We start from the raw sequence: 22,505 nt of genomic DNA on the forward strand, positions 1-22,505 counted from the left end.
TAATAAATGTCGTATATGTATGTGCAGCACATCAAATGACAACGTGGCAAAAGGACGCTAACGATAATGATAACGGTATTGAGATTGGCATGTTATGTAATATAGCGCATGCGTGCGACGGAGAACTTTGAAATTTGTCAAAACTCTCATCTACACAGTTGAGTGCTGAAAATTATATCAAAAACATCTGTGCTCACTCCTTCGGTTTACCTGCATACAGTCGACAACATGACGATTGAGTTCTTCTACAGAGTGATGATGATGATGAAGAAGGAGACAAAAACTCAATTATGCGGATCATTTGATATTCAAAAATAAACACATGTATACAACCGTAAACGAAGTATCATTTGGTTGTTAATATGACTATGTGTACAATTTTATTAGGAGCATTGAAGAATAATATCCATTTACATTTTATTTTTATTTAAAAATTACTTTCTGAATGAAATAAGATTGTATATCATTAACATTGGTACATTTCAGAACTTGTGGATTATAAAAACAAAACATGAGCAATATCATCGAAGCTATAAGCATACCAAATAAATTTTTCACTCTATCTGGACACTGGCCAGGAGCCAAAACAACGATTTTTCAGAGGATGTTATTCTGTGTGGATATATTATTCAATCTCAGCTTGCTAGCGGAATTTACTAATCACTTCGATGACTATGAAATTCTATCTGAACACCTGTCTATAACAATATCACCAGTATCCTACTTGATAAAGATGATCATTTTCAAAATCAAGTCAGATGCTGTACAAAATTTGATTTGTTCAATCAAACTGAAGGAATTTAACGATTGTCCGAATCATTTGAGGAACATTATTGAACAAACGGTTAAGTATTCCAAATTCCTTGGTTACGTATATCAGTCGCTCTGCCTCGTAACCATTTTGCTTTACAGTTTGGTACCAGTGTTTACAGAGGCGGATTTACCATTAAGGTTTTCTTATTACATAGGAAACTTCAAACCAGTAATGTATGCCTTTCAAGTAATGGGTGAGTATTTTAAACAATATCTGAAGTTTCAATTTATAACGGTGTCTTCTATTCTAAACTGCCTTCCCAACTAAAACTGACTATAATTATATGAGTAGTAGTTTGATATGTATATATTGAAGGTTTGGTCAGCGCAGCATCAAATAATTCTTCTATGGATATATTAGCTATGAGTTTGATGAGAATATGTGCTGCTCAGATAGAAATACTCAACAGAAAGATCATTGGTTTGAGTGATGAATATGAAAAATATAGGCCAGATTATATCAAAACAGAACTCAAACGCTGTGTAAAACATCACGTGAAAATAATAAGGTATGGTAAAAGTATTGAGAAATATTACAGTAGTATAACATATTCCACTTCCCATGTTTCCATCAAATTGATGTGCTTATAACTTCCTATCTCCTCCAAACTTTCGTTATCAAAATTGATCAAGTAGAAAGTTGATGAATTTCCAGCTAAGAATGGTAATAATTGAATAATCTTCAACTTTCACAGGTACCATGAAATTTTGAACGAAGTATTTTCTATGATAATATTAACGCAGTATGCTACAAGTGCAGTTGTCATTTGCAACCTTGGATTTCAGTTAGTACACGTAATATTTGGCTAAAGTATTATCTCTGAATTGTAATACGTGATAATTTTCAGGTTGATCCTATGACTTTGCAGTTCGTACGTATGACAGTGTATTTCATTGCCATGATGATTCAACTAGCTATGTATTGTTGGTTCGGAAATGAAATCATAGTAAAGGTAATGGCAGGTATTTCACGTTTCCATTCACATAGATGATAAGTACGGAAATATTCACCCTCTGTACAGTGTATCTCCAATCTTGAAAATGATAACACAGACTTCTGAAGTTGCCAACCACTAACGTTAGTAAGAAATTAACACGGACGTCGGCCTAATAACCCAAAACCACAAACTGTTTCAAAGATAAAGAAAGTAATGCAAAGCAAGTAGTCGAAAAACCTACATGTCATCAACCCTTTCTAAATATAAAAGGTTATATTCACGAACAGAATTCATTTCAATAGCGCTACACGTACAATAAGAATCGAATGTCAGACTCGACAGCTATACTCTATTATTGTATTTCGTGTTACACTGATATCTAATTCTGATGGGAGGCTGATGACTAGTTTTCCCAACTTGTACAAGATTTTTATATTTCGAAAACGGCGGGTAAGGAATCTGCAGTCAGCGTAGCAATGGCTTCATGAGTGGATAACCAACTGGCTATCCAACGACTGTTGATCATTCAAAATTCAAATATCAATATCAACTAGTTAGCTAGCAGCAGTTTCAATTACTATACAAATGAATAGATAACGGAATGATTAGAGTGAGTCGTTCATCGTTGTTCATATAGTAGAGAAGACCGTGGGAGATTGACCTTTACTCATCAGATAACTTGATGAGATATATTTTTTATCAATATAATTTATTAATAAACTTGTCTATGATAACTTGCCTAGAGAAGAGTTCACGTAGCTATTTTCATCACCCTCACTCTTTTCATAAGCGAATGAATTTCATCTCAATTGATATTTTCTGACACACAGAATATGCCTAGACAGGCTTGCCTACTTATTTCTGTACATGGTTACCTGACATGCAGATGTGACTAGGTAAGTCAATTTAGGTAACTACACCGATCTATTAACCAATCGAACTTGATTTCATAAGTAAGATAAATATAAATATTACTGGAGTTTAATCCCAACACCAAACCGTTTCACACGTGTTTCAATCAACAAGTGATCATCTTCAAGAAGAAGATTAAACTAAATTAGATAGAGTATGTGTGGTCTGCATACTGTGAAGTACATATCACCGATCGCTCCAGTTAGTTTAGTGAATATCACGTAAATTACACATCATAATTATTTTCCAAAACAAGATATGAATGTGAGTACATCATGTTTACCTAATGAGATTCAGTTCCGAGTTCCCGATCTACAACGATTTTTCAGTAAAATACAAAATGTTAGCTGGGATGCTATCTATCACTGTAGCGATCTCGACTCTGGAACAAATGAATTCATTAAAATCATAACAACAAAATTGCATAAATGTACAAGGTATGTAAAATAAACAACAAACACAGGAAACGGAAAAAATGGATAATCAAATTCCTAGTGAATTCTGTGAACAAAAAAACACTATTTATATCATAGATTAAAAAATGACCCAAATAACAATGTCCTCATCAACGAATATCACAATTACAAGAAAACTATTGACAAAATTATCAGGGATACTAAAACGGCTTACTACAGAAACCGTCTTGTAGAAGTAGGAAATGACTCTAAAGCTCTGGAAAACTATTAATGATGTATTGATCAATAAAGACCAATTAGATCAATAATTTCCAAAAACAATGAACAACTAACAGATGCTATCGAAATAGCCAACACCTTCAATGAATATTTTATCTCTGTTGGAAAAGATTTGTCAAAAAATTTAATAGAAACATACAATATTCAGAAAAAAATGGTGTGCAACCACTCATTGTTCCTGAACCCTGCAATATAAAATAAAATAAAGGAAATTATCTCTCAACTGAAGAACAAGAAAGCTCCTGGGATTGATAATATGAAAGCAGAAACCCTAAAACTTGTCTCGAAATACATGGCACATCCACTTACCTTCATAGTCAATAAATCACTAGAACAGGGACATTTTCCTTTATCTTTCATAATGGCTGTGGCCACACCTGAGCACAAAAATGGAAATAAGAGTTGTTGGGGTTTATCCCCTTGAATTCGAACTCCAATTATTCTGTATTTATTGTTCACTTTCTTAGATGATAACAACACAACCTTCGTGGACTGTATGTTATTTTACTCTGTTTGAATCACACAAAATGTTACTATTAACACCACTTCAAATATCTAAAACCCAACATGTGGCAAGGGTCAGAAATCTACCTTACCTACCTAAGGGTGATGCAGTTGTTCGATAACGAGAAAACATTCGCCTACAAATCCAAGACAGTAAATGTTGCCAGATCTTGAACGTCTACACAAAATATAAAAAGTTATCATATTCTGAACATACCCCTGCCATGAAAGGGTGCCTTTCAACAGAAAATACTGAATCAATGCACTATATATAATTAAAGTAACCTACAATCTATTCTACATAACAGTTTGTGGAACGCATATCTTCACTCTATCGCAGCCACTTCGACTTCAGGAAGTGGACATAGTTTTGTTACGGCACGCTTCACTGCTCACTGGCGACTCGAACCTCTGCATCTGGACCAGGAAAAACGTTGTTAACTCTTCCCATCCGCCAATAAATGATGCGTTTCGAGCGGCCACCTCCAGGGAGGAGTGTCCGCTGAGGAGCTATAATGAGTTTCCCCCTCGTATCAAAGCCTTGATACGAGAGAGAAATCGCCTGAGAAGGCTCTATCAGCGAAACCTTTTCCCAAGGCATAAAATTGCGGCAAACAGGATGGCCAACCAAGTCAAGCAGGCCATCATTGATCATCGAAACGAAAGGTGGGAAGAGCTTTTGGAATCCTTTGAACCTTGGAGTGACGAGCTTTGGTGAGTCACTCGCAGGCTCAAGGGGAAGAAGATTGCTCTCTCACCCATTCACGGAGAGCGCGGAGTATGCTACTCCCCCGCCGACAAAGCGTTAGCCTTTGCTGATTCGATGGAACGTCAATTTCAGCTTAACGTTGACGACGATGACGACATCGATCGCGATATGCTGTTGGAAGACCGGGTTCACCGACTTCTCAGGGAAGATGACGATGACGACATCCGTCCAGCTTCTGTGGGAGAGCTGAAGGGATATATCAGGGCCGCAAAGGCTAAGAAAGCACCGGAGGTCGACTCAATAACTAACAAGTTGTTGAAGAGGCTCCCAGACAAATGCGTCGAGTGCTTACTGAATATAATTAATAGTTCGTTAGCCCTCAGACACTTCCGCAGTAGGTAGAAGCATGCGGTCGTCGTCATGATCCCAAAACAGGGTCAGAACCCGCTGTTCCCACAGAACTACCGCCCGATAAGTCTACTCTCTTCGGCGGCTAAGCTGGCTGAAAGAGTCGTTCTCCAAAGGCTCAACGAAGAAGTTGAGGACCGAAATGTTCTGCCTGATGAACAGTTTGGCTTCAGGAGAGACCACCTCACTGAGTTACAGGCTCTAAGGCTGGTCGAAAACACCATCCGCGAGTTGAACACAAATGAAAAAGTGCATATTGTCCTATTAGACGAAGGTCTTCTGCTCAAATTAAACGCGTTCGACCTACCTCGGAGCCTCTTCCGGTGGATCGGGTCCTTCCTGAAAGACAGGACATTTCAGGTTAGAGTAGAGGGATCTCTGTCTGATAACAGAGAGATCTTTGCTGGAGTACCACAGGGGGCTCTCTCCGACGTTGTACTCACTTTACACCAGTGACCTTCCGAGGTCCGAGCGTGTGAAGATATCTCTCTACGCCGATGACACGGCTCTCCTCCCATCGTCCATGGGTCGGGAGCTCGGTGTCGTCTATATGCAACGTGCATTGGACTCAGGCAATAACCATGGGAAGACTGAAATATTCTCCGGCAGAAAAGTGAGAATTTCTAGAAAGGAGATTAACTGGCAAGCGCGGGTAAAGTACCTCGGCCTTCTAATAGACCATAGGCTCACTTGGAACCCGCACATAACGTGCGTCACATCAAAGATCGAGGGTCGGATAGCACGTCTGTACCCTCTGATAAACAGAAAATAAAAAATGAGTCTAAAAAACAAAATTACCATCTACAATACGATGTTCAAGTCTGTCATCATGTATGCTTCAGGCGTCTGAGAACAAGCGGCTTCGTCCACCATTTCCATTCTGGAAAGGTTACAAAACAAGATAATAAGGATGATTGTGAATGCTCCTTGATTCGTGCGGAATGAAGCCATCCGCAGAGATTTGCAGCTGCCTTCCATTCGGCAGTCCATCCAGTCGAGAAATCAGAAAGTTTTCGATGGTGCAGAAACTATGGTAGCTATGGTAGCTAAAGAATTTGGTTCAAGGCGGTTTCATAAAGTACTCCGTTCTTGAGGAGACGACTCAGTCGTTTCCTGGCTCACCACCAAGTTGTTTGTAGGTTCAGTTATTGGATCAGGAGTTACAGGAAGATCAGTTGGAGTCGTAAGCTCGACATCCATCTCATCTGTAGACTCAGCGTCAGAAAAAGTATTCAAATTTACTCTGTCCATGAAAGTCCTACGATTTGCTAGGGAAAGTAGATGAATCTCGGCAGAGCCTCGCATTACCATGACAAGGTGATGCTACAACGATAGAACTCCCGGTATCTCGAAGGGATAACCAGAGACTAAATAAGCGAGATATAATTTGCGAATAATGTTTACATGCAGTTTCATCAATTTTTATGCTCTACCCTTGTAATTTCTATTTCGCAACATGAACATTTCCTATTTTATAATGTATTTATTGTTATTTTGTTTCTATATTATTGTCAAAATCATTCTTTCAGTACACGTTTTAGCATTAGATTCGTTTTTTGGCGTATTGTGTGGATATTAATTTCTCACGACTGTTGTCAGTGGCTATTGAAATAATAAAATGATCTTTGTTCATTACTTACTGATTTCAGTAAGGCATTTAATAAAGTCGACCATAACCTTCCTATTTGAAAACTTGCTGGAATAGGTATACAGGAAGAACTCCTTAGATGGCTTTCATCCTACCTTCACAATCGCCTTTTAATCCCTTTTTGGATTATGTAATAAATTCATGCAGCAAAACCTTGGGATTTTTCTGCGAAATATGCAAAGACTTCAAAAACGAGTCTGCAATCAAAACTCTTTACAGTTGAAGAAAAGAGAAAACTAGTTTATTGTATGAGTTTCAAAATGTCCGTATAGGACGAAACTGCACTAACGTTAGTTACAAATAAAAGTGGTGAAAAACATAGAAAGTTTCATTTCTCTTTTCTTCATTATGATTTCCTACCACGTAGTAACGGCTACATCCATCTCTTTACAGTTGTTTACAGTAAACCTAATTTTGGAAGTGTTATATGGAGCCCACATTATAATACACATAAAGTACAACTAGAAAAATTCCAGAACAGATTTGTATGGTTTTTGCACTTCAAAATATCGGAGACTTATGTAACACTTGGCTTAGCGAAATTCGTTCTCACTACTAAATACAACTTCTAAGACAACGAAGAATAATAACCGACCTAGTTTCTATTTATAAGATTATGTCAAACTGTTATGATTCACCCAATCCAGTATGCATGATTTTTCATTACGTTTCTCAAAGGAACACTAGAAACAGAAAATTACTTGCCAGTCCGAATTTCAACATGAATCTGAGCAAAAACTCCCCCATTACTAAAATATGTGATTCTTTCAACAAATACTGTAGTAGCGTAGATGTTTTCTCTATTACGTTGAATTACTTTAAAATAACTATGAAAAGAATATTCAACACATAGCAAAAATGAATACGAAATTTATCAATTTATTTTTTTTCTTGTATCTACTGACACCAAGTATCTCTGTAACCACTAATATTAGTGGATGCTTCTATGGGTATTTACCTGTTTGTATCCCAAATTTTGAATAAATAAATACATAAATAAATGGAAGTTTTTCGCGCATCATAAATTTTCAAATATATTCATGAAAACTTATACTGGATTTGTATAAAACTGAAATAAAAATGTTCGTTTCAACCCAATGCATTTCTAAATACTTTTCAGAGTTCAGCAATAAGAGATGCTTGCTATGAATTCAAATGGTTTGAATCAGATTTGGAGACAAGAAAGACAATAATTACCATAATGGAACGCAGTAAACAACCTTTAGTCCTCAAGGTCGGGAAATTTTCAATGTTGTCTTTACAATCTTTTACATCGGTGAGTAATTTTTGAACATTCTTCAGATATATATTTCCTAGAACCCAGTTTGTTTTGCTTTCAAACATTTACATCAATTTGAACCAAATAAACAGTTTTTACAAGACACCATAGACACAAAGTCATTTTATATACCGCCATATTAGACAATAATTACCATAATGGAACGCAGTAAACAACCTTTAGTCCTCAAGGTCGGGAAATTTTCAATGTTGTCTTTACAATCTTTTACATCGGTGAGTAATTTTTGAACATTCTTCAGATATATATTTCCTAGAACCCAATTTGTTTTGCTTTCAAACATTTACATCAATTTGAACCAAATAAACAGTTTTTACAAGATACCATAGACACAAAGTCATTTTATATACCGCCATATTAGTAAGATTTTTTTCTCTACTTCTTCGATAATAACATTAGAAATAAAATTTTTCCAGAGCAAATAACAAAAAACTCGTTTTGGAAATATTCTGATACATGTAAAACCAGATCCTAAAAACAAAACATTCTACATCCAAAACTAGACGAATGCTTTATTTTCGATTCCTGATTCATCAGGTTGCTTTGCAATGAAAGGCAGAAAAAGACAGAAAACGCATCTCGTTCGATCGTTGATGGCAAAGCTTGACTTTGCAACATATCTCAAGGAGCCTCGTTTATCTTTGGTATTCGTGAATTGAGTTTACTGTCGATTCCACTGATAAATTACCTACAAAATTCAAATTCAGTTAATATTTTCACAGAAGACTGATGCTACAAGAACACCCATATTTGTTTTAAAAATTATATTACTGTCGTTATCACATGTCATGTACAAGTAGAAATATTCAGTTTTTGTTCTTCTTTGTTGATTTATAATACATATGAACACGATCGCACGCGTTCATATGTATATGCAACGGTGGATAAGGATTTTTTTCTATGGCTATTGCAAAAAGTATCAATTATGTAACCGTTTCTTGTTGAGTAACTAGCCAAAATGACACATAACTTAAACATTCGAATCTAAAGAAATGAACTTTAAACGTTCAAGCCATTCCCGAATATACTTACACAGTAGGTTGAATGGACTGACGCCTATCAGAAAACAACTGCTCCCCTGGCTAATACCACGAAGGGCGTTGGATTATACCTACTATGTAGGTATATTCGAGACTGGCTTGAACGTTTAAAGTTCATTTCTTTAGATTTGTTTACTGCCAGTCTTTAAGCATAGCCCACTGACTAATAAGAAAGTTAAACATTCGAAACAATGACAGTTGATCAGATTCATAACACATTACCTAGAGTCCAATCACAAAGAGCAAATTCATGACTTAACAGTTGAAAATGTCCTACCTCGAAACACTTTTTCATTAAATCGACACTCCATTTTGAAACATGACTCGGTAAGTGAAAAACGTTTCTATCCCACTAGAAAAAGGTAATGTGACAAAAAAATGCATTTTTCTATACAGAGTGTAAAAGCCAAATGGAATAAATTGATTATTAAGGTTAAGGTACATATTTAAACAAAATCCTGAACAACGTCAAATTTAAATTATACTTCAACGGGAAAATGCTACCCCTACCTTCAACCCCCATACACCTCCTAATTTTTTGAATGGGAAGTATAAGCTTGTGATATATCGTTTGAAAGATCTCTTCATTCTCTATTAAAAAATGTTATCGCTTTCCAGTTTATTGCAACAATTTAGATAAAATAAACTAAAATCATGTGGTTACCGAAATTCAATGAACTATACTCAAAACTCATTGCAATATACTCAAAATTTATTTTATGTTGAGGTAATCATAAAAAGAAAGTAAGCAAAAACCATAGCAATGTTTTTTTTAGGTGGTATCCTTTAAAAAACTGTAAATAAATTTCGTGGCAATCTTAGTTTAAAACGCCTTGTCAACTTGTTTTGTATGTTACATTATTTGTAATTATTTTAATTCAACTTCAAAGTTCGTTGACTGCAAGTCTGACTGATGGTTAGTTTAACGGAAATGCATAAAAAAACAATTTTACAAATGATTGGTTACGGAGATAAAACCCGAACACAACAGGAAGTAGCTCGCCTATTTCATGAGGAATTTTCTAATTCACAGCCCATATCTCAAGGAACAATAAGCAAAATAGAGAAGCAGTTTCGCGAGCTTGGTCATGTGGGGCAGACAAAATAAAGCAACTGTCCATGCAATGAGTCATGAACTCATATTAGATGGGATGCTTGAGTTTGAGAAAAACCCACATACATAGAGTAGACAGACATCCACTACATTCAATGATAGCCATACATGGATAGTAAACATAATAAAAGAAAATAAAATGCATTCCTATGAAATGACCTACTCAAGAGCTCATGGAAGACGATTTTGATAGAATAACTTATTTTTGTGAGCAAATGATTGACATGTTGTATTGTATAAAATATCATCCAATTAGAACATGTTAGGTTTTCTGATGAGTGTACTTTGCCTCTTAACGGTCATGCTAATCGGCAAAATTGCCGCTACTGGTCAACGAAAATCCTCACTGGATGAGAGAACAATCGCAATACCCTCAAAAGGTTAATGTTTGGGCAGTGGTATCTATTTCATTGAGAGCAACTTGAATGACGATAATCATTTGGCACTCCTTCAAAATGATGTCATTCCAACTTTAGCAAATTTATATCCTGATCTAGGAAACCCTCAAGTTCCAGTGAATATGATATGGTTTCACCACCACATTACCAAGTTATGGTCCGGCAATACTTCGACAAAACATTCGGTGGATAAGGAGACTAGGATCGATTGAATGGCCAGCACGATCACCTGATCTTTCATCATTAGATTTCTTTTTATGGGGATATGTAAAGAGCAATTTGTACGAAATTAAACCTTCTGATTTGATTGAATTAAAAGAACGAATAACGCTTGCGATTAGGTCAGTCACGCCTGATATGTTAAATAATGTTAGAAGACAGTTTTATTTGAGATTATAGGATGTTGCCAAGACGTTCGCGGTGAACTTTTGAACATCTCATTCGTTAACATCCACAGTTCTTTTTCGTATTCTACATTTCATTACATTTTGCATTACATTTTAGATTTTGAGTGTATTTTATCGAATTTCGGTAACCACATGATTTCAATTTATTTTATTCTAATTGTTGCAATGAACATAAATCGATAACATTTTTGAATAGAGAATGAAGAGACCTTTCAAGCGATATATCACAAACCTATACTTCCTCCCATTTAAAAAATTTGTAGTTGTATCTGTCATTCGACGGGGGTTGAAGGTAAGGGTGGCATTTTACGTCGAAGAATGTCAAATTATAATTTACATTTGAGGTGTTTCATGATTTTTTAAAATATGTACGGTAAACGAAATAATGACTTCATTCCATTTGGCTTTTACACACTGTATAAAAAATTGTGAGTAATCAAAAACTCCAATATCTTATCACACCGACTTGTCAGCTTCTTCTTATAGAAGTTCTAAGAACATTGGACTGAAGTGCCGAATAAAAAATTTTTTTGAATGTTTTCTTAGGTCGCTTCTTCAATGGTAGCAAATAAATCTAATTTAAAAATATTTATCTTAGAAGTCATAGAAAAATAGTACTCTACTAACGGAAAATGCTGTTTACTCAGTCGAATGATTTACAATGATCGCCTTCGGCTCTTGTCGACAAATATTATTATCGCAAATTATGGCCACATTTCTTGCTCGTTGAAAAACATACAAACAAGTAAAGTAAATGAATGCACTTGTAAAACAGTTTTCAAAATCTGTCAATATGTTAAAATCTGTTTTTTCGTTAACGAGCGAGCTAATAGTCTGGTTCACATGTACTCGGTTTACCTCTTTTTGGTGACATTTTTCAGCCCTGTCCAAAAATTACGATCAAGGTGTCATTCGATTCGTATTTTTGCCTAGAAAGTTCATGGAAAGCTCCGAAAATGCGCCGATAAAAATTACAAAAGTTATAAACAATTGAGTGAAAAAAAATAGGGCTTTAGTTTTTTCTTAATATCTCGGAAAATTTTCAAAATTTTGGAAATTTGAAAAAAGATTTGAAAAGATCAACGAATTTGCGTAAAAAAAGTCTCGACTCCCGAAACTGTATCTCGATTATTTATAATTTTTACAGAGCCCTGAAAATAGAGCCAAAAGCGGGTAGTCTGGCTTCCGCGCGCCTTTCGTCACTCCGACATAAAAACAAAAAAAATTATTCAAACATATTAAATGTAAATATTAAGGAATGAAAAAATTCATGTAATGTTAGGATACATCAATGAACAATAATCCGCAGTCAAAAAATTTTTATCCCAATTTTAACGTTAATTATAAATTTGTTTATTAATAACTTTTTCTGAATCGAAAGTTAATATAAAAATCCCTATAATTATTAAACTGAAACCCTGGCATTTTTTTCCTTTGGTGAAGTTATCCTTAATAGGCGAAAAAATAGATTATCGTTGCCAAAATAAAAAAAATTGTTATTTTCAATTTTTTTATTAACAATTGAAAATTATAATTTTATAAAAAATACATTACAATTTTTTTTATTGTTTCAATGTCTCATGGCTAAAAACTGATGATTAATATTTTTTTTTTATTTTTCACAGCTATTGTTAATAAATTTATTATAAACAAATACATTTTTTATAAGCGATTCAAATTTTTTTTTTCGCATTATGTTAATTGAAAAAAATCATGATTCTTAGAAAAAAATGGTTTTTTAAACATATTTCTTAGTTGCTGAAAATGCGTTTGTTGATTAACAATCGTTTTTTGAAACTAAATAATAAAATTAAGGAACCGTTTCTTTTTTAAATCACAAATTCTATTGTTTTTCAAGGTTTTGAAAAATCTTTTTTTCATTCTTTTTTTAATTGTTTATTTAAAAAAAATTCGTTGTAAACAATTTTATTTTCAATGCTTTGTTCTATAATAAAAGTAACTATGTGTTTCTTCAATTTATTCTATTTTTTATAAAACTTTCAATATTGTGATACCTTGATACTTGTCTTTTTCATTCGCTCCTTCGCTTTTATAATTATAATAACTTTCAAACTATTGCAGTTATGACAAATATGCTTTTGATCTTTTTTGTTCATCATGAATTTATTAACAATTTAGGCCTTTTACAAAAGTTGTAGTCCTATTATTCATTTAATTATTGATCGTTATTTATTGAAAAAAGGAAAATTTAAAGTTTTCAGGGAATTTACTAAATCAAAAACATACTGAAAGTTATTTTTAAAATTTATTAAATCATGTTCAGTACAGTTGAAAGTTTTTTCAATTATTATTTTTTTTGTAATCTTTTAGATCGTTTTAGTGGCGGTGGCTCATCATCTGTGGTTTCTTCTGTATTTTCTTGTCGTGATGTTCCTTGAACCTCCTCCTCTTCGACTTCTTCAAGTATCGGTTCACAATATTCTTGAACTCCTACTGGAAAATCTTGATAATCATTAAGGTCGTCTTCATTTCCATCGGGATTACTATCGATAGCATTTAATCGACCGATCATGATATCAGTATCATCATTGTCATCATCAAGTGATGGCCTTGTACTGTTTGTTTCACCTTCACAATTTTTGCATGAAGATGAGCAAGGAAGCCCAGCTTTTTTACATCCACATCGATTATTACACTCTTTTATGCAGGCACAATTAACCAGCTTAAGTAAGTCGTCAGGCGCCAATTTTTCCGTTGTTTTTATCGGCAGGAACATTGTTTCAGATTTGATCCAACCCCAATCTTTCGGATTCAAATTATAATTACCAATCCAAAACTGAACTTGGTGATACGTCCTAAATGAGTGTAAATGTGTTGGTATTGTTGTTGGAGGTAAAGTTGCTAAGTTGATCGCAGTCTTTGATTTCGCAATCATACTTAAACTCCTCACAAATATGACAATAAGTGAATGTTAATGATCCTACAACTACTAAAAGTGCAAGTAATAAAATCCTCATGATTTATTGTTACATGACACGAAGTTTATGTTGAAAAGACTTGAACATATTTTTTTTAATAAATAACGATCAATAATTAAATAAATAATAGGACTAGAACTATAGTAGAAGGCTTAAATTGTTAATAAATTCATAATGAACACAAAAGACTTGAAGCATATTTATCATAACTGCAATAGTTTGAAAGTTATTATAATTATAAAAGCGAATGAGCGAATGAAAAAGATAAGTATCAAGGTATCACAATATTACAGTTCTATAAAAAATAGAATGAATAAAAAAAACACATAGTTACTTTTGATATAGAACAAAGTATTGAAGAATAAAAAAAAATAAAATAATTTGTTTATAACAAATTTTTTTTTGAAAAAACAATTAAAAAAAGAATAAAAAAATTTTTTTCAAAACCTTAAAGAACAATAGAATTTATGATTTCAAAAAAAAACGGTTCCTTAATTTTAATATTTAGTTGCAAAAAATGATTAACAAACGCATTTTTTAGCAACAAAGAAATTTTTTTAAGAAACCTTTTTTTTTTCTAAAAATTATGATTTTTTTCAATCAACATAATGCAAAAAAAAAAATTTTGAATTGCTTATAAACAATGTACAATAATAAATTCATTACCAATAGCTGTAAAATTTTTTTAAAAAATATTATCAATTAGTTTTCAGTCATGAGACATTGAAACAATGAAATATTAGAAAAAAAATTTTGTAATGTATTTTTTATCAAATTATAATTTTCAATTGTCAATAAAAAAATAGAAAAAAACAATTTTTTTATTTTGGCAACGGTAATCTATTTTTTTGCCTATTAAGGATAACTTCACCAAAGGAAAAAATGCCAGGGTTTTAGTTTAATAATTATGGGGATTTTTATATTAACTTTCAATTCAGAAAAAGTTATTAATTAACAAATTTATAATTAACGTTAAAATTGAGATACAAATTTTTTGACTACGGATTATTGTTTATTGATGTATCCCAACATTACATGAATTTTTTCATTCCTTAATATTTACATTTAATATGTTTAAATATTTTTTTTTGTTTTTATGTCAGAGTGACGAAAGGCGCGCGGAAGCCAGACTACCCGCTTTTGGCTCTATTTTCAGGGCTCTGTAAAAATTATAAATAATCGAGATACAGTTTCGGGAGTCAGAACTTTTTTCACGCAAATTCATTGATCTTTTCAGATCTTTTTTTCAAATTTCCAAAATTTTGAAAATTTTCCGAGATATTGAGAAAAAACGAAAGCCCCATTTTTTTTCTCTTAATTGTTTATAACTTTTTTGATTTGTATTGGCGCGTTTTCGGACCTTTCCTTAAACTTTCTAGGCAAAAATACGAATCGAATGACACCTTGGTCGTACTTTTGGACAGGGCTGAAAAATGTTACAAAAAAAGTACATGTGAACTAAACTAAAAGGACTAACGAGTTCTTACCTTTTAAGGTGTGATTACTATATTTGAGATGATCAATGTGAGCGCATATCCCTTCAATATGTTACAATGAACAACCTTATAGAACAGTATCAGCCTAATGATTTCATAAGAACTAATAAGTATCAAAACAAAAAACCTTACATATAATTATATATATTGTATTTTGTTGTCAAATAATAACTTTGAATATATATCTCCACAAAAATTTGATTGAAGTTCAAAAAAGTCTCCAACTAAAGTCTTCATTTTGCACTTCGGTGGTGTGGAACACACCAAAAGTATTTTCAATTTCATTTGAGGAATGAAAGTAATTTTGTTGGCAATGAGAAAGAAACAACTGATTCTGTATTCCTATTTATATGTTAGTTCCATGAAATTGATTGATTCCTTGTTGCAGGTGATTAGAACTTCCTATTCGTATTTTACACTGATGCAGACATTGTATCGAAAAAATCAAAATTAACATCAAGAGTTCTGTAGCACAACCCACAAGAGAGGAAATATGAAAATTTTAATAGTTTAATGATAAGTATAACACATTATGTTCGATGTTCAATAAATCACATACATATAAGCAAACTCCTTTACTTTCTACTATTAATGTTTAGTTCTCAATTGTTTTCAGTTGTATGACTTCGACATATAATTGTAAATTAGATGAATGATTTTTTTTACGATAATTCGGTCAACTCAAAAATTCATCGACTACATATTTTGAGAATGTAATGAGATGAGTTTTTCATCGTAATTAATAATATTCAAGTATGTTACTCAGGGTGTCCATGCGGTGCATTTACTTCATAGCAGCAGCAGCAGCAATACCAACTTACTAAGGAAATGTTCACTGTTTAGGTTATCCTGTCTGTGTAGATCTTAGAAAGAATCAGTTGAAATGTATTTCTGCAACTATCATATAGATTAATAACATAATATCTACTCAATCTAAAAAATTTGATTCTACATACTGTTTACAATACATAAATATGAATGGTATACACTTGAAAGTATACATATGTATATTATATTTTTGGGACTATCTTGTGACCGCGATTGGGTGGATTTTAGTTTTCTGTAACTTTAAAATATTCTCATGTATTCGCCTTTCACTGATTAATAGGAAAACAGATTCACGAACAAATAATGTTGTCAACCAATTGAACAGTATTTCTATAGTTTTTAGTCTAGTTCATAAAAGCCATTACACAGATAGCTTTCACTAAAAATTGAAATTGAGGTGATAGTGATTCGTAATTTCATACATACTGATCCCAAGTTTCGCTAACAAATAACTAGTGTCAAAGTTATGAACGGTTTTTGCTAATATTTCGAAAAATATTTCAGATATTCAAAATCTGAAATAATATCCTTAAAGAGCAGAAGATTTCCAAAAAAAAATCACCTCACGAACAGTTTCGTGACAACAATATCTATAGTTATTATTTCATAATATGTGAAAAAAACGGGTGTCCTCCATACATTCATAGGCGAAGTAGCGAAATATCTAAAGCATTCATCTCAACGCTAATGGGAATCTTGGGAGATTGAGAAAACATGTAGCTTTCAAAGTGTTCAACATGAATAAATGAGTATACATTTGTTCACAAATTCGAAGAAAATATATTAAGCATCTCTTTCAATTGCACTTGCAACAACTACCAAAGAACCCACAAAACTTTTGGAATTTTTTTTAGATCCCTCTCTGAATTGGACGTTTAACGTCGAGAAGCTCACCACATTGCCATATTGATGATCGCTCAAGATGTTGAAGCCTTTCAAATATTTGAAGATATGGTGGTTTACAAATTTGGAGACTCTAGAGATTTAACATCATCAATTCATGATCTCCAGCGTAATAAACAACTTTCAAATGAAACACCTTTAATATTTTTCAATCGCCTTTAGGTTCACAATGATGAAGTGCACGCTTGTTTAAAAAAATCCGTTCTTACTGCTGAACAAAAACACGCGCAATCCTCATTGATGAAACAATGGCATTGAATACGCTTTTAACCGGACAATTGCGATCGAAATTACCTCTTCAAACAACGACAACCCACCGATACCGCCAATAACGGGAATAGTACCCACAACTCTGGCAAAATTTGTCCAGAAGATCCAGCGTCAGCCTAGAAGACCCTATCGAAGAAGACGTTGAGCTAACCACAAGTTTTAATGAAAAAACTTTTGCTTAATAAAAGTTGCTGTAAAGCACCACCTTTTCAACAGTCAATGTTGAAGAAGCTACTGTATTAGCGAAACATGTCGCAGTAAGTACGGGGCATCAATACGTACGAAACATAGTCCCCTAGGAAGTGGAAGCTCGCGCTCATATAATAGTCGTAGCGGCAGTTCTTCCAGTAGGAGTAGATCCAGATCGAAGTATGGAAGTGACCAGCTGGCCAGGAGGTCCGGTAGCTATTTCAAAAACCGTTCGCGTACTAAATCAAGGTATCCTTCGACCAAGGACAATTCAAACAGAAAGATCGATGGAAAGAGATTACACAGTCGTTCGAGTGGGTTGGCCTCAAGTTCTTGTTCAAGAAGTGAAGATCCTGAGGATGAATATTCTGATTGTACTGATTTCAATAAATGAATTTCTATGAGGGAACTTTTCTGAATGTTTTGAAATTATATTATTTAGATGTAGATGTAGATGTAGATGTAGATGTAGATGTAGATGGTTTTGCAGTTACTCGAGTAAAGCTAATGACGGTTACTTTATGGCATTAGGAATCTAGCAAGTATTTAAGTTGGGAATGTGGAATTGAATCAGACAATAAATCTATATTGGCATCTCCCAGTTGAATATATTTATGTTTCTTTCCAATAACTGAGGCAAAAGATTATCCAGGTTTGCATATGATCTGTAGAAACAAATAATTAACATAATAATAGATTCAATGAAAGTGCCACAGAAGTCGTAGTCGAGTTAAACATTATAATTATTCAGGTCTACAATTCGTGGATCCAAAGTGGTTTTACAATAGATGGCAACCCCACCGTGAGAATTTTAAATTATAAATATAAATAATAATAAACAAAACAAAAAAGTGCCAAGGTCGTCACAAATTTATTTTAGCAGATTCACACTGGGGAACATGCAGTTCTTTTGGATACCGTCCTGTAACACACTGAATAACGTGGATATACAATTATGCTTTTTTGTATCGGGAGAGAGAGATAGCAAGCTTCACCATGACCCACTCATTCAACAGAAAAATATTTATTAGCATTATTGATGAGTGCCCTAATATTCTTTCAAATTCAAATCAATAAATAAACTTAAACATGTAGAGGTAGAAGAATATTGCTGATTTATTTTCATTAATAGTAACGAGTAAATATTGATTTCAGCCTTTCATCATACTCGAGATTACTTCTGGTGGGCTCCGAACAGTGCCACCACCACCCCATTTTTTTTCGACCGAATGTATCAATTGTTTTGTACATAATACCCACAGAACGATACTTTTTATACTAATGATTCTTCAAACTGTCATTTATTTCTATTGTTATTTATACATGTTGAGGATTGAGTATCAGAAAAAATAAAAAATATATATATTATAAATATCGTTCAAGGTCACCCTAATTACACCACTGGTCATTAGTCATTAATGACGTAATTGTGGTGGGGGGATATTTTGTTTTATGATTCAACTTCAATAACGAGTGTTGTTCTCTCATCTGTCACGACGTTTGTTGTGATTTCTCAGAATTTGACAATTCATTACCTTATTATTATCGATAATTTCATCTATATGAATAACCGCCTATGACGCAAATTTGGAAATTTTTCAAATGTAGAAAGACATGACCCAATATCATAACTCAGTAATACATTTTTTGACTTTCTACTTCTTTGTGAAAGGAGCTTTTCGCTAGTAGATTTGAATTTTGCAAGGCTAAGTGCCTTCAGAGACGAGTGCAAGATGATTATACAAATGTAAGTTTAGTGATTTTTTTTTATTAATTGTTAATTTGTCTGGTCAAGTTCAATCATTGTATCTCGTTCCATATGCATGAATATCACAATGTCGGTCAAATTTATTAACGTTAAGAACATTATTGGAGTTACGTGAATGACTGCAAATCAGAATACCAAATGACGTAACTGAGTAAAATAATCCATAGTAAGCTATTTTGAGCGTCATCAAGCTGACCACATTATTTAATCATCTCAGAACAAACAAGACAGTGGAAAGTTTGCTAGTAACAGCTTCGACATGATCGAACCAGCTCAATCTATTATTAGCCAATTTGTTCAGTATTCGGATAAACCCAATTCACCCAAGTGAGTGATTTTTGAAATGTCTTAGACCTTTTTTAGTGATACAAAATATGTGTCTTTTCTAGGTCGTTCTGATTGTTGGAGTCCTTGGTGGAATGATGTCTTCTCTACTCTCGAATCTAAAAATCATACCGGCTTGCCGCACTAAGGCAGAAATCTTAGCCGCACAGATGCAGAAGGCTGTCATTCTTGGCTCACTGCGTTTGCTCAGGGCACATGATTCTCGGACCCAATGATCACTTACCCCACGGTGTGGGGAGTGGTCATTGGTTGATTATGCTGGCGCGCCCTCCCGAATGTGTCGGGGCTTCGGGGGATAGGGCCTGACCAGCGCACACTACGGTGAAAAAAAAAAAAAAATATTTAGCCACTGAGGTACAATATGTACATATGGTATGTCACAGGTACTATTTATACTTAACATATTCATTTAAAATATAGCAAGTAAGTAAGATATAAAGTTTAAAATCTCAATGAGAGTTTGTTAGTATACTAAACAAAATAAAATAAAACTCAGTTGAAGTTGCCATCCAGATACTCTTGTACATTATAAAAACATTTTTCAATAAAAAATTCCTTAGTACTTTTATAAAAAACATTGTCTGATTTGGGGTTTTTTAAAAAGTTGGGTAGTTTATTATAAAACGTAATAGCACTATACTGGGGAGAGTTTTTAAATTTAGATGTGGTGTGGGCTGGTATTCTCAATAAGCTGCCATGCCGCGTGTTATGATTGTGGGATGATGCATTGATTGCAAAAGTGGACAAATTTTTTCTCGCAAAATTAACACATTTGAAAGCCAACTACAATAATTGTCTAAATTCAAATGATGTATGTTATCTTCAGATCAGGGAATGTTGATATATAATGATGTTATATAAATATCGTTATAAGAAAGATGTATCTATTTATAATGACTAATTATATATAGCATTCGTTGCAAGTGGTTTTTTATATTCTTTATTGTTATTTCAGATGAATCGAGGTCTGTTCAAGTATAAACTTCTAGTCACTTATCATATCACTCCCCTCGGAAGACTCAGCTGAGTAACAAAAAACGTGTTTTAACGAAGAGACTGAGTTATATTGTAAGAAAACAGAAAGAACACAAGTTTAGTAAAAATTTGAACTTGGCTGATGTCACTAAACTCATAGAAAAATACTGTTCCGAAACAGTTGCCAATGTTTTGAAGTTTCAATTAACGGAATCGCAGAAAAACACTAAAGAGATCCGACTTTCAGATAGTATGAGACAATTTTAACTGACAGCTATCTTACTGGGACCAAAGTGTTATAAATTTCTATCCAAATATTCCAAGCTACCCTCTAGGTCCAACTGCAGAGGATCACCAGAAAATGACCTATTGATGCAGAATACAATGAATTTATTTTTAATGTCATCCAACTAAAAATCAATAACTTCAGTAATCAAGATAAGGATTGTAATATTTCTTTCGATGAAATGAGCATCAAGTCACACTTATTCTTCAATATAGGAAAGGATAGAATAGTTGGTTTTGAGGAATTATTTAACAAAAAAACGTATATGCCTTGGTAGTCATGGCAAAAGGCATACATTCGAACTGGAAACAGCGTGTTGCATACTTTTTTACCAATTTATCCACATCAATATTGGATATAAAAAGAATTGTGATTTGAGCTGTTACGCAATTATCAAAAATTGGATTGAGTTAGGGGTATCATTTCAGATTTAGGTTTCAATTTTTAGAAATTTTCCAGAAAAGATCTCAGAGTAACTGTAGAGCGGCCATATTTCTTTCTTGATGAAAAAAAAAATTAACTTTTTTGATACTCTTCATCTGCTGAAATATAGTAGAAACCATTTTTTCGATGACTTTTGAAATTTGATGAATATACAACGAACAAAAGTCATCTTGAACAACTTTACAACTTGGATAAGGAAAAGTAATATATACTAGCACCCAAACTTACTGATTCTAATTTATTTCCAACTAACTTTCAAAGCATAAAGGTTAAATTAGCTTTTTTAGTTTTGAATCATTTGGTAGCTACAGCGATGAATACAAATACCAATTTCAATCAGATACTATCAGAAGCACTAGGGACGGCTACATTCATTGAAAAAATGGATAAAGTGTTTGATATTTTAAATTCAAATCGATTTGACGGTGTCAAAGATTACAATAAACCTTTTTTTCGGAACATCAAAATAAAATGATTTTCTGAAAGAAATGAAAATATTTCTCAGCAAATTAACTGTAATATCAAATAAATATAGTTTAAAAAACTAAAAAACACGGTTTTAAAGAATAAGCTTAAAACAATAACGATCGAAAAATACTAGTATTATTGTGAAAAAAGCCTCGGAACTAGATATACAGAAAATATGGCACAAAGCGCCCACGCTTTTGTCACAATAATACTAGTATCTTTCGATCGTTATTGTTTTAAGCTTATTTAAAGAAAATTATTTTTAACTTTTTAGTTCGATGTTCTTTAAAAGCGTGTTTTTTAGTTTTTTGAAACTATAGTTATTTTTAACTTTTTAGTTCGATGTTCTTTAAAAGCGTGTTTTTTAGTTTTTCTAAACTATACTTATTTTTAACTTTTTAGTTCGATGTTCTTTAAAAGCGTGTTTTTTAGTTTTTCAAACTATATTTATTATTTTGATTTTGTTTTGAACAACCTATCAAGGAGGTTACGTACAGCGGCATCTGCCCGCGAATGAATCAAGAAATATGAAGTCGGTTGCGTACAGCGCCATCTGCCCGCGAATAGATCAAGCACTAATGCCGATAATTCTGTCAATACAGATCCCGAGCTTGAGAGTTACAAGCAAACATGCATACAAACAATCATACATACATACAGATGAAGCCTATATAAAGCGTGTAGAAATGAAAATATTTTTCAGCAAATTAA

At 33.3% G+C, this 22,505-nt stretch overlaps 1 protein-coding gene across 2 annotated transcripts; it reads left to right on the top strand.

Annotated features, from left to right (window-relative positions):
• The first annotated feature begins 490 nt into the window (after positions 1–490).
• LOC111510817 (odorant receptor 4) lies at positions 491–15,874 on the top strand. Of its 2 annotated transcripts, XM_023166767.2 has the most exons (6): positions 491–1,007; positions 1,130–1,322; positions 1,509–1,608; positions 1,662–1,766; positions 7,748–7,903; positions 15,707–15,874. In XM_023166767.2, the coding sequence occupies exons 1-6, from the start codon at positions 512–514 to the stop codon at positions 15,770–15,772; spliced, it is 1,116 nt and encodes a 371-aa protein (XP_023022535.2). In that variant the 5' UTR covers positions 491–511; the 3' UTR covers positions 15,773–15,874. The 2 variants fall into 2 exon arrangements, 1 of the variants encoding a protein (XP_023022535.2); XR_012467027.1 differs by lacking the exons at positions 491–1,007; positions 1,130–1,322; positions 1,509–1,608; positions 1,662–1,766; positions 7,748–7,903 and adding an exon at positions 7,946–8,139.
• Positions 15,875–22,505: the final 6,631 nt, after the last annotated feature.

This window comes from Leptinotarsa decemlineata, unplaced genomic scaffold (genome assembly GCF_025532065.1).
Source record: "Leptinotarsa decemlineata unplaced genomic scaffold, Ldec_3_MD MMD2_tig00026307_RagTag_RagTag, whole genome shotgun sequence".
Classification (NCBI taxonomy): Eukaryota; Metazoa; Arthropoda; class Insecta; order Coleoptera; family Chrysomelidae; genus Leptinotarsa; species Leptinotarsa decemlineata.